At 38.9% G+C, this 12,625-nt stretch overlaps 2 protein-coding genes across 4 annotated transcripts in view; both read right to left on the reverse strand.

The window, feature by feature from the left end:
- CCDC175 (coiled-coil domain containing 175) overlaps window positions 1–5,459 on the reverse strand; it is a 52,142-nt gene extending 46,683 nt beyond the window's left edge. The window contains exon 1 of the mRNA XM_081937134.1: window positions 5,162–5,459. Within this exon, the coding sequence (XP_081793260.1) occupies window positions 5,162–5,243 (82 nt within the window). The 5' untranslated portion in view covers window positions 5,244–5,459. The remainder of the gene's footprint in view (window positions 1–5,161) is intronic.
- Window positions 5,460–7,795: 2,336 nt separating this feature from the next.
- Window positions 7,796–12,625, reverse strand: part of RTN1 (reticulon 1) — a 117,568-nt gene continuing 112,738 nt past the window's right edge. For all 3 annotated transcript variants that reach the window (XM_081936993.1, XM_081936994.1, XM_081936995.1), the window contains 4 exons: window positions 12,522–12,591; window positions 11,646–11,692; window positions 10,306–10,364; window positions 7,796–9,435 (listed from right to left, as the gene is read on the reverse strand). In XM_081936993.1, coding sequence (XP_081793119.1) covers window positions 9,393–9,435; window positions 10,306–10,364; window positions 11,646–11,692; window positions 12,522–12,591 — 219 coding nt within the window. In that variant the 3' untranslated portion in view covers window positions 7,796–9,392. The remainder of the gene's footprint in view (window positions 9,436–10,305; window positions 10,365–11,645; window positions 11,693–12,521; window positions 12,592–12,625) is intronic.

Here is a 12,625-nt window from a genome sequence, read left to right on the forward strand (position 1 = left end):
TTCAAGAACAAGTCCTATTTATAGAAACAAGTTTCTAACCTTCTTTCTTTCCTAACTATGTAGTAAACCACTAATCCCCCCCCCCCCCCGGGGAATACACTTCTCACAGAGTTTTTACTGACATATTGAGAAACCATGAAATACAACTTTCGCACATGGGAGAGAGGACTGAGTCATGCAGCACTTGACACTGCTATGGCCAAGGACTTAACCAATTTCCCCTTTAAGTATCTAATTCAGGAAGGGCTCTTGTGAATCATTCAGAAGGATGCCTTGGTCAGTTGTATAGGGTGTTGCTGAGAGAGAACTGAAAGGACCAGGACCACATTCCCTCCATTTATGTTCTGAAGTAAGTCAGCCACAAAAGTGATCATTGCAAGCTTCAAGTTTCATATCTGGTTCTGAACCCTATCTGCCAAGGATACTCTATTTCTTCAAGGTTGGATCATAAGAGCCGTAAGGTGGTGCAGTGGTAAGAGTGCAGTACTGCAGGCTACGTCTGCTGATCACCAGCAATTTGGCAGTTCGAATGTCACCAGGCTCAAAGTTGACTCAGCCTTTTATCCTTACGAGGTTGGTAAAATGAGGACCCAGATGGTTGGCGGCAGTGTGCTCTGTAAACTGCTTAGAGAAGGCTGGAAAGCACTGTGAAGCAGTATATAAATACGGGCTATTGCTATCATCTGCAGCCCAATTTTTCCCCTCTTTTTCCCAATCTTTCCCTAAAAAAATAAAGATGGAGACTTGTTCAATTTGCTTATTATTTTTGGATTAAGAGGGGGGGGGATACCAGTATTATTGTCAAGACAGCAGACACCACTCCCTCTTTCAGAGACACTAATTGTCTTTTGAATCCAGCAGCTCACTCCCACTCCTTATTGCTTGAAAAAATGAGGTAGCAATAGTCATGCAGCCTGTCTACAATATTAGAAGTCTATAAGCTGAAAACATCCTAGATGTCAAGAACTGAACTACTATGACCAATTTCTTTAAAATAAAAATAAAGGTTTCACTGAAAAGTTGTGTCTGACTCTAGGGAACAGTGCTCATCTCCATTTCTTGGATGAGGGAGCCAGAGTTTTCCCAAGACATTATCCATGGTCATGGTCATGTAGCCAGAATGGCTATACACCAAAGGTAACAGCGTCCTGTACACCTTCCCACTTAAGTGGTACCTATTAATCTACTCGCATTTATGTGTTTTGAACTGCAATTTGTTTAAACAAATTTGCAATTTGTTTAGCAAAATGCAAACAATTCCTCTCAGAAAGTTCACCTTTAATAGGATCATTGGATGATACTCTTCTCATGAGGGCAGAGAAATGCTGACGCTTCATTGCTCATTACCATAACATGATTTCTAGTGTATGAAAACCTGTGATTAGTTATGTTTCTTATTTTTCTTTTCCATTATTCTAGGTATTGCTTCTGCTCCTTCAGCTTCCCTAACTTCTTTGCAAACCAGCAAGCACCACAGAATCTGAGAGCAAAGAATGGTCACCTAGGACCAATCTTTGTTACTCTGGAATTTAGAATTCAGAGATTGTTGAATTCTGGTATTCAGCAAAATTTGAATTCCCACAATAGACTTGGGATGGGGCCTACCACATTGCTAGGAAAATATCTTAAACCTTACTAGAATGGACTGATAAGATATCTGAGGTGAGTCAACGTAATTGTTGCGCCTCCACTCCTTGACATCAGTTTTGGTATTGACAATGTTGACCAAGAAATCATTAGACTGTGACAAAAGTCTGATTTAATGTCATCCACGTCTCCATGTATACGTTTTTATATGCCTTCAATCCCCAGATGGCACATGATGTAATTTCTCTCTTCTCTGAGAGCTGAGGGGAAGGTAGACTATATATATATATACCATTCTGATAGCTTCTATGTACCTTTTCTTGCAAACCACTGAGTAGTTCTGAATAGTTCCTAAAGCTCAAGCACTGTATATATTCATTTAAGTGTCAAGATCTTTGAGTTCAATTCTAAGTGGAAAGTCTGAAGTCCACAGAATAACGGTTGGCTGTCCATGTATGAAAGCTCTCAATAAGGATGAAATTATGGTGCTTCCTGATGGTCAGTGCAAGAAAAAATGGAGAAAGTGAGACTCAAAGCCTGCCATAGAGGCAACATTTTTGTTTTGAAAGGTTTCCCCATATGCAGCAATTAAAATATCAGAATAAAGATGACTTTAAAGACAAAACAAAATACAGTTTTCAAACACAAGTTCTCAGAGCAAGAGATTATGACCTAGATGAGAAAATAATATTCGTGCAAAATGTCAGGAAGCATAGTAAGAACACTAGGCTACCACTGGCCATGCTTGTGAAATTTAATGCTTAAGTCTCATTGCAAATAATTAACAATAATGCATTTAGTCTGGTCAGAAAATGTAAACTGGTGAAATATATATGGGAATATGTGCATCTCAGTAAGCAAATGAAAAATTTAGTTCATAATGAATAACTGCAAATCTGCATTTTTAATATTCCCCGATGTCTAAATAAGAACAAGCAACATCTAAAGTATAATAAAGACTTGATTTACAGTATGTCTCTCTACGTGACAATATATTCATCAAGTATACCATATATCCGTGATGGCGAACCTATGGCACGCGTGCCACAAGTGGCACGTGGAGCCATTTGTCAGGGCACGTGAGGCGCTGCCCTGTCAGCTGGCCAGCGCGCATGCGCGCGCTGGCCAGCTGAGTTCACCTTTTTAAAAGCTATTTTTCGCCTTCCCCAGGCTCCAAAGGCTTTATAGGAGCCTGGGGAGGGCGAAAAGAGCCTCCCCCGCCCCCCCGGAGGCTTCAGGGACCGTCCCTGAAGCCTTCGGAACGCTTAAAACCACCCTCCGAGCAAACCGGAAGTGACTTCCGGGTTGCTCGGAGGGTGGTTTTAAGCGTTCCGAAGGCTTCAGGGACGGTCCCTGAAGCCTCCGGGGGGGTGGGGAAGGCTCTTTTCGCCCTCCCCAGGCTCCTATAAAGCCCCTGGAGCCTGGGGAGGGCAAAAAAAATGTAAAAATGGGAGAGGGGTCGCGCGTTGTGCGCGCATGCGCACTGGGGGGTGTCGCGCGTTGCTTTATGGGTGCGGCACGCCCGCCCTCGACCCCCCTGCGCTCCCCTCATTTGTGGCACGCGAGCCAAAAAAGGTTCGCCATCACTGCCATATATGGTTGGAGGATCAAGACTTCTGGGTTCAGCAAAGAAAGGCATAGGATAAAGGCAATGAGAAGAGAAGGAATGAGAAAGCTTTCTAATTAGTTCATTGTCAGATTGTTGAGGAAGAGGAACCTAAAATTAATTAGCAAATTATCTTTGTAGCTCAAAGAGACCCAGACAAAATTGTATTCGCTACACATTTTTGTCACATTATTACTAGACAATTAGTTTGCATTATATCTTTGGAATGTTTTTCTCATTGCAAAAATAATGTGATTAATGAGATGAGTCATAATTTTTACATTTTGAAATGTGACATGAAGCACATTCACATTGTGTGTCCATTGTTAGTAATTTTCAGAAGTTATAACTTTTAATTGCTACATCCACTGAAATGAAGCAACGACAGTTATCTCTTCCTGTAACTGAATTCTAATCCTAATTCTATAGATTCTGAATGTGAAATTTATGTTCTCAGAAATGATGCTTATTCTGAATGTGAAATTTATGTTCTCAGAAATGATGCTTTGATATAGCTGGCTTCAATGTAATTTGTTCTCAAAAACTACAGGCTTTTTAAACATTTGACCAATATGCGACTGCACTTTTTTCAACTATATGGTCTAATAACCATATTTGTTTCCAATGGTTTTTTAAAAATCATTTAAAGATTTTAGATTTCCTGTAGAATTCCTTGTCTGCAGATAATTTTAACTGCCTTATCAAAAAATTCCCTCAAACCACAAGGCCATTCTTGCTACTGATAATCTTGAATAACCCTGGGACCTTTCAGCTTCTCAATGTAAAGTAAAAAAATCTTTACTACATTGGATTGTTGGAAGAAATGACCTTGTGGGTTCAGTTCCAAGTGGGGGAAAAGACACTGGAAACATGGAGGCTGCTTGGAAAGATGGTTTTAATAGTGGACAGACCAAATGGCTTGAGGTCCTGGGGAAAAAGGTGATCACATGCTTCAAGATGTTGGGTGAAGAAGAAAAAGGGCGGATATGCTGAAAGACCCTGGTTTCATGCCCTCTCTGGCCTTTGATCATGAATTCTGACTGGTTGTCAGACTCCCATTGGGCCATGCAGGGGCAACTCTCTAGGCTGTGCTTTGAGTCCAAGTTTGGTTGCCTTGCTGGCTGATGTAATTTTCACAGGTGCTTTGTGGTGAGTTTCTGTAAAAGGCTAATCCTACCTTTGTTATGTAGAATAGACTGGCTCACTGACAAAGGTGGGGGCTATTAAGAGTGAGTCTGTTTCCTGCCTAAAAACATGTTTCTCCATTTCTGATCCAGGGAAATATAATATTCTGCCTTTTCAATATTTCCCAGGATATTTCATTTTTGCTTAGTCTCAGGGAGTAAACATTATTCAAAAGAAACTTGACAGCATACATGAGACTCTATGCTACATGAACATGTTAAAATTCCACGCATCTTTTTGAAAAATAAATCACATGCACAATCTGCAGATTTTTTTTACTGCAAATATCTCAGTATATTTTCTCACCCAACATTGGAAAGCCCTGCAATCAAGAATACCTCGTGTTTCCATATAAAATGCCCATCCCAGGAGTGGGGGGGGGGGGCAAGTTGAATTCATGGAAGATACGTGTAAGAGGGCGTCGTCCAAGGGTATAACTGATCCAGGTTTAATTCTTGGAGGGGGGCAGAGATAATAGAGAGAACGTAATGCCTTATTGCTGTGCGTTTACATTTCACAGGAAGGCAGGAGAGAGAGAGAGAGAGAAGGCAACATTAAGACATGCTGAGAAGGTGAACTGGCGAATCATTCCCTTCTCCCAATCCGAGGAAGCAGCGATTCTTTCTCCCGCTCTCCGCGGGAGCACCACCAGCTCCCTTCCCACGTTGGAGTCCCTCTCACTCCCACTTTCAACATGGCCACGAGTCACTCTCCACGCGCAAGCTTCCAATGGAAACACGGGAGCCTCACAGCTCTGCCAAAGCAACCGCGGAGAGCTCTCACCCACGCCTTGCAGATGCTTCAGCGCCGCCGCCGCAGACTCGGAACAGCGGGACGGGTGAGGAGGAGGATGCGGCGGCGCCATCACCGTCACCCCAACCGGTGCCAGACCGCGCGGGCGGTTACTATGACAACCGGAGGCGGCTGGCCTGCGCGTGCCTCGCGAGACTCGCCCGATGTTGCTGTTCCAAAGCCGCCGAGAAAAAAAAATGGCAAGGGCGGCTTAAAAAATGCTCTTTGTCTTTTAATTATTATTTTTTATTCCCCTCCCTTCATTTGCAACGGAAAAACTGCAATATGCTTTTTGGGGGGAGGGGGAGTCGGAGGCTTTTTCAATACTGGAGAGGGGGCCTTTTAATATTTTTATTAAAAAACCGTGGAATTCAATCAGTTATAAACATGTTTTCCGTTCTTGCGTTTAAATAATTACTTTTATTAGGGTTCACTTAAGTAATAAATAGTACACAAGGCATTTTTGTTTCCAGATAGTTGCTGAAATTGCAGCCTTGTTTATGTGATTTCCTATGTCTCTAAGGTTAATCTAGGAATGAGCTGTAAAATGATAAAATGGGCATTGCACAGAACTGAATGCATTTTTCACTGATACTTTTTAGAAATGCAATCAAATCCATTATACTTTGCATAAAAACCGTTTTAAAATGACAGTTACTTCAGTGGTTCACCTAGGCACCTTATTTGAGAAATTTATTCGAGGGGCCCTTCAGGATAAATGAATATGATCAACAGGATCTTTAGGTAGTGTGCCTAAAGTCAAACACAAACAATATAAATTATTAAAAGACTCGGTAAAAATAATAGCTAAAATTACCTGATGGGCCAAAAGCTTGCCAAAACAACATAACTTTGACTACTTTATGGAATGTCAGTAGGATATTGTATTTCAGTACTTCTAGGGAGAGAAAGAATGGGGCTGGGGCTGGGGCTCAGATGGTCTATTATCTATTACCATCCCTGGGATGGGTGAGGGTGTAGCAAAAAGATCAAGAAGCTGTCTAGTCATGTAATTTATTCCTTTGCATGCAACACATGTTAAAAGGGGGTGAGCTCCAGTTGTGCAGGCACAGCTGCCATCTTGGTTTTTTCATTTCTCTCTGGATATTCCTGTAGCTCATGTACCTCCAGTGGAGGGGGAACCCACAATACACCCTCTTTGGTGGTTATATCAAATCAGATGCAGACAACATGACATCTTCAGGACTCTTTTACCAACTGCTAACTAAAGACTGCTGATGCTTCAAGAAACAAAGGACATGAACATTTCTTATTACCTTCAGCTGACTTACATCCTACCGTGGATGTAACTTTTGCACATGCCTTCCTGTTTTGTTTCTGCAGTGATGCTCCCTTATACTGGTTGACACGTTTAATGCCATCTCTGCTGAATGGCATGGAGGTACGTTTGCTGGTGATGAGTTGCCCTGTTTCTGTTGGCCGTCTAAGGACGCAGTAGACCCAGTTCTGGTTCCAGAATGATTTTGGGGAGTTGTTTGCCTATTGGAAGTAGGAGGATCAGGGCTTTCCCCACTGTACCAAATTGTCATCTCTTCCATTTGTCAACCAATAGAGGGAAGGTTATGGAGGGAAAGAAGAATAGGAAGATCTTTTGGTTGCCAGGAAAACTTTGTTCCCCTCTCCCTCCCCACCAAAGGGAAAGAACCAAAGGGATAAGAAAGGAAGTTGATAACCAGTAAAGAAAATGTAACCATATTGTCAAGACGTGTGTAATCTAGAGCAGAGGCCCCCAACCTCTGACAAGTGGATTGATCTGTATCCTATTAGATACTGGGCCACACAAGTGGCATCAAGTGAACAAAGCTGCATTTGCGTATCTGCAAGATCTAGGTTGCTTGCGAAACCACGACCAGTCGGGCCATGAAAAAACTGTCTTCCATGAAACCCGTCTGGTGCCAGAAAGATTGGGGACCAGTGATCCAGGGCATGGGCTGAAAGTTAAACCATGTTATATTATACAGTTGAAGAAACTTGGGGAAAATGTTTACAGAATTTACAGTATTCAATGGATTTACATCCTTTCCCTCCAAAACTCCAAGTTTAATCCCCAGTTTCTTCAGGTAACATCGGGAAAAAGTGATCCTTTAACCTACTTCCAGTCAATGTAAACAATTCTGAATTAGACACACCCATGGTCTGGCTTATAAGGCAATTTTTCATGTTCCTATTTTACAAGATGGGATCTTTTTCTTGATAAACATACGAAATTGTCCAATTTATTAAAAAGACATGATTCCAAAAACATTTAACATATTCTTGAGACTGCAATTCTATGTTTCTCTCAGGGGCTCACTGAGTCACAAAACACCAATGTGATAAAAGTGGGCATGTCTATTGTACTGGCATGTATGTCTGAAAATCTCATTTGAAATAGCAATCTCCAGCTCCAGTTATGAACAGGCTCCCTTGGCAACTGGAATCAATAAAACTGGATTTGTGAAAGATATTATCTAGTCCCAGAGCTGCTCAGAAAATGTTACCTGTCAAATTCCTCAACAGAATCCAAGAGCTATTAGCAATGATGTGATAGGCAGAAAGCAGTACAATATATACATTCACAGTATTTATGTGATGAGTGTGAGCAAAATGGCAAGAAGAGCTTCCTTTTAACATTTAGTAACATTTATTTCTGCATTCAGTATCAAGTACATAAGTGCAAATATTTAAGAATCCATAATTAAATCCTACAGAGAACGTCATACAAATTTGTGATACGCATTACAAGCTGGAAGTTTTAATTTTCCCATACATGTAATCAGACCACTGATCCTTGAAGAGCAAATTTAAAAAAAAACCAAAAAGAAAACAAAACGAAAGGTACTGGGTGTGTAGGTTTTATTTTCAATTTCGTAAGAGAGTAATACAAAGTGAATTATGCCGTTTAAGTAGTGATTGCTCCTTGGCTTGTTTTTTTTTTAGTTAGATGTGCCAAAAGAGAAACAATGACACTTGAAGACTCAGTCTATGATTCTAAATCAGGGGTGTCCAAACTTGGCAACTTTAAGACTTGTGGACTTCAACTCCCAGAATTCCCCAGCCAGAACTGGCTGGGGAATTCTGGGAGTTGAAGTCCACAAGTCTTAAAGTTGCCAAGTTTGGACACCCCTGTTCTAAATAGTCAAGATAAAGCCAACCAGCAAACCCAGTGGACATAGAAGCAAAACTGCATCAGTGCACTAAGCAGGAAAGCCCTAGCCACATGTAACATTCAGAGTTATTTAAGCGATGCTGATAGAAGAAATAATAGTAGAAGCACTAGATAATAAAAAATAGAAAGTTCAATAGTAACTTTAGGTTCTCACCATCATGCACTTAAGAAGCAACACAAGAACCACACCTAAAACACTTTTCTCTTTACTATACTTTAGTGCTTGACACACATGATTGCAAATAGTCTAAGATAGTACAGAAACAGCAGGAGAAGTGTGGGGGAGAGAAGCTGTTTCATTCTTTCACATCTCTGAGATCATGGTGTTTGAAAGGAAGAAGAGTGAAGACAAATATAACATGTTCAAAGCAATGGTGTCATTCCAGCAGCACCCTCACTACATTGAATCCAAACATCCTTCCCCCCCACCCCCAGGATGGAACTGGAAAAGAAAAAAAAATAGTTCTGCAAATTTGAAGCAGAAGCTGGCTGTGCACAGTGCTGATTGGCTGCTTTCTCATGATGTTACCTAAATGTTCTCTTTGCAATCCCTAAAATAACTTTACATTTTCAAAGAAGTGGTATGTTGTGTGGATATATAGCTAGCTAGCTATATAAAAAAGTAATGAACAAAAAATCATGAACATTTTTGCAGTGCTCTCATTATTTTGGATAGCTGGAAAGCCAGCCAGAAGAATAGGGAAGAAGAAACTAAAGGCAGGTGGCTGAGCCCATTTTCGTGGCATTTATGCCTGTTGTTTTGGTTGTGAATTTCAGAAAAAGCCAGGCTCAACCTAGGGTTGTGGGGCATGCTGCAACACTGAGTTTTTCTATTTTACATCTGCCTTCACCCAGAGAGAGAGAGAGAGAGAGATAGAGAGAGAGAGAGAGAGAGAGAGAGAGGGAGAGAGAGGGAGAGAGAGAGAGAGAAAGAGAGAGCAAGCGAGAAAAAGAGAGATGAATAATAAATTATAAGTAAAAAGAACAGAGCTGTTTTCATCCCAGACTCTCTTATCATTCACTCCTGTAGTTGATAGATTCTTCCTGCTACTTTTACTCAGCCTTCCTCTTAGCGCCTGGGATTTTTGCTTGGATTCTGGAGGTTGAAAAATAGGATTGCAAAAAACAAAACAAAAATTACATACGCAAAATAGCTATTTCACTACATAATTAATTTTCTCTGCTTGATCCTAATCCTCAGATAGTATTTCTTTCACTCAGAAGCATTAGTTGTGAACTACACTCATCATAAATGGAAAGAGCTTCTTTTCTATTTAAAACCTAGATGGTTTCACAATATCTGAGGAATCTTTTTTTGAATTATTTCTGGAGCATCGCACACCCCTAAAAGAAAGTACATCAACAGATGAAATTTAGAGGAATAATTATATTTTAATTTAATTTTAATTATTTATTATACGAAACATTTTGCTATAGATGTATAAGGAATTTTTTAAGGAGGTCTTATCTCTAATAATTGTAAAGAAGGTGAATCACAAAAATTTTTGGGGAAATTTGGGGCATTAAAAATAATGGAGTGATCTGGAACAATGCAGGAGCATATGATCAACCATAGAGCTATAGATATCACTCCTTCAATAGCCAACTTAATGTAATATTGTCATTATGTCCTAAATCAGGACAGAATACATTTTAAATCCTCAAGAAGTACTCTACACATTACTCAAACTGCAAATTGGAGCCAGATGCGAAACTGACTTCAAATTAAAATACACATTTTTTAATACCTAACCTCAGCTGCGGTAAGGAAGAAGTCGCTATCCAAAACCTTTCTTTATATTAGTTGTCTTTTTTGGGGGGAGGAGTAATTTTCTTGTTGCTAAGCATTTGCTACCCTAACTAACTATAGGACACAGACTTCTGTGTCCCTAATACTAATCATATAGAAATCTAGCAATAGCATTCTATTCATCCTGGTATTAAATAACTGGACTACAACACTCACTTTGCCACAACTGTATTTATCTGGGTCCTCATAAGCCCTAAGTATTGATCAATCTGTGCCTGAAAAAGAAAGAAGAAAGAAATCAATGGGATCAACTATATTGATGTATGCATTATTATATTTTATAGAGGTGGTTTTACCAAGCTCTTAACATGTTTGTCTGGCATACTCTCCAAGGCAGTTAAAATTTGCAATAACCTTTATGAAAATATTGTTACAATCAATCAAATTGGGAAAAATATACTCAGTATCAAGTATAAATTATTTTCCAATCCTATGGATTATATTATTATTAATGAATTAATTATTAATTATGCATCAGGGATAAACTGGAACCAGGTGGCAGGTAATAAACAAATGTAAAAAAAACTGGTATCTGAAGCTGCAATCTTGTAATCATTTACTTGGGAGAAAATAGACTGAACTCACAAATTGACACTTAAAATGGCAATATACAGAAGCTAATGGGAGAAGATTTCAATCTCCCAGATAGTCTTATTATGGTAACTATTGCTGAATTGCAACTTCAAGGAAACATTCAGTATCAAACTACTGATATATGAATCATCTGGAAGTTCATATATGAACCAAAATGAACTAGCACGATTTTATCCCATTATCCGTCCACACACCAGGATGCTTGTGCTATTAATTCATTACTTCGTGAATGGTAATTGAGATTTTTTTTACATGCATTAAGATAATTATCATAGTTTATATCTTCACATTTAATTTCTCTCTTTTTTTCAAGAACACAAGAGACATACAGATATGTTTTCCAACAATGAAGTGTGTATAAACAAATACACATGCAAACATGAACCAACAATTTAAGGTATCATGCTGTATTTTTCAAGTGAACTTCAGTCCACAAAAGCTGATACAAAACAAAAACCTGGAAACATTTAAAATGACACAAAACTATTTTTGCTACAGCAGATTATCATAATATTTCCTGGAATCTACCAGGTATGTATTGGTGGTGGGGGGGAGAGAAGATGGCAATTTTATCAATGCAATCAAAGTCTACCTCTGGGGCTATGCATGTTCCCTCATGCATATATATGACAGGGCTTTTATGGGCCTATCTCAACCACCATCATGAGTCTGTTGTCACTTTTTACACTTTTCTCCTTGTAATCCTAAACAGATTTTACAACTCTTCAAACCACACAGGAACTTGAATAACCTATGCATATACAAAGGTATCAGTGGGACAAATAGGCATATTACAAACTGATAATGGCTACTACTGATCCTGCCCCTAGCCTAGCTCCTTATCTATTTATATAGGTACTACTAACCAAAATGAAATCCATAAATTAAACTTTCTTACATACCTGATACTTGTCATATACAACAGGTAGAGTAAACATTGAGACCACAGCTAGACAGGAGGAAAAAAAACACCTTTAAGCATATTTGCAAGTATAGTGCACACTTGTGCTCACCATTAAAAGGCATAACAAAGCTGAAGAATGATTACTATCCCTTTTCAAGATTCTACTATCTATTTTGGTAACTGAGTTATTTCTAAAAATCTAAAAGTAGTTATTTTTTCCTGAATTCACAGGATTTGACAGGTCCCTTCCTTGCTACATTATTGTAAAAAATGGTAAATTACGCTAATTAACATAGACATCCTAAGCTGCAATTAATATTGATGTAATGCCTCTTTTTCAATGAATAGTCTAAGTTACCTAAATATTAGACTGCTAATGATCTTCAATCAATACTGAACAAATAATCACTGTATTGAAACAATGTGGTGTATGAAGTATGAAGATGTACAATAATCCAATATAACAATATACAGAGCAAGTACAGAGGATGTGATAACATGATAATTACTTTACTATTTATTTATTTATTCACATTTCTAAACCGCCCCCTCTCCCAAAAAGGGACTCGTACCATTATAATTACTTTAATAAGTGAATCTTAGAAATTGAGATTAAAGGAACTGAGGAAAAAAAGAGATTGGAAATATAATATAAGAATAAAATCTGAGTCTCCTGAATCTTTTATCGTCATTGTGGGTATATCAGCCATGAAAATAAATTTGAAAGTAGCAGAAATGTTAAACAACAAACATGTACTTTCAAGAAATTACTAAAAAAAAAAATGACGAGAGGGACATATTTCACTGAAGCTGTTCGATCTATTTTGACCACAAAGCTATTGTGATACAAATTAAAAGAAATGATTAATTTTACCCATTATCAGGAGAGTTAGGCCATTGAAGAGAGCTCCAACGTAAGTCAACAACCACATTAGTACTGCAAACTGAATTGGAAATAATACAATAATTAAAATTCCA

This window comes from Natrix helvetica (genome assembly GCF_964273705.1).
Source record: "Natrix helvetica genome assembly, chromosome: 1".
Lineage (NCBI taxonomy): Eukaryota > Metazoa > Chordata > Lepidosauria > Squamata > Natricidae > Natrix > Natrix helvetica.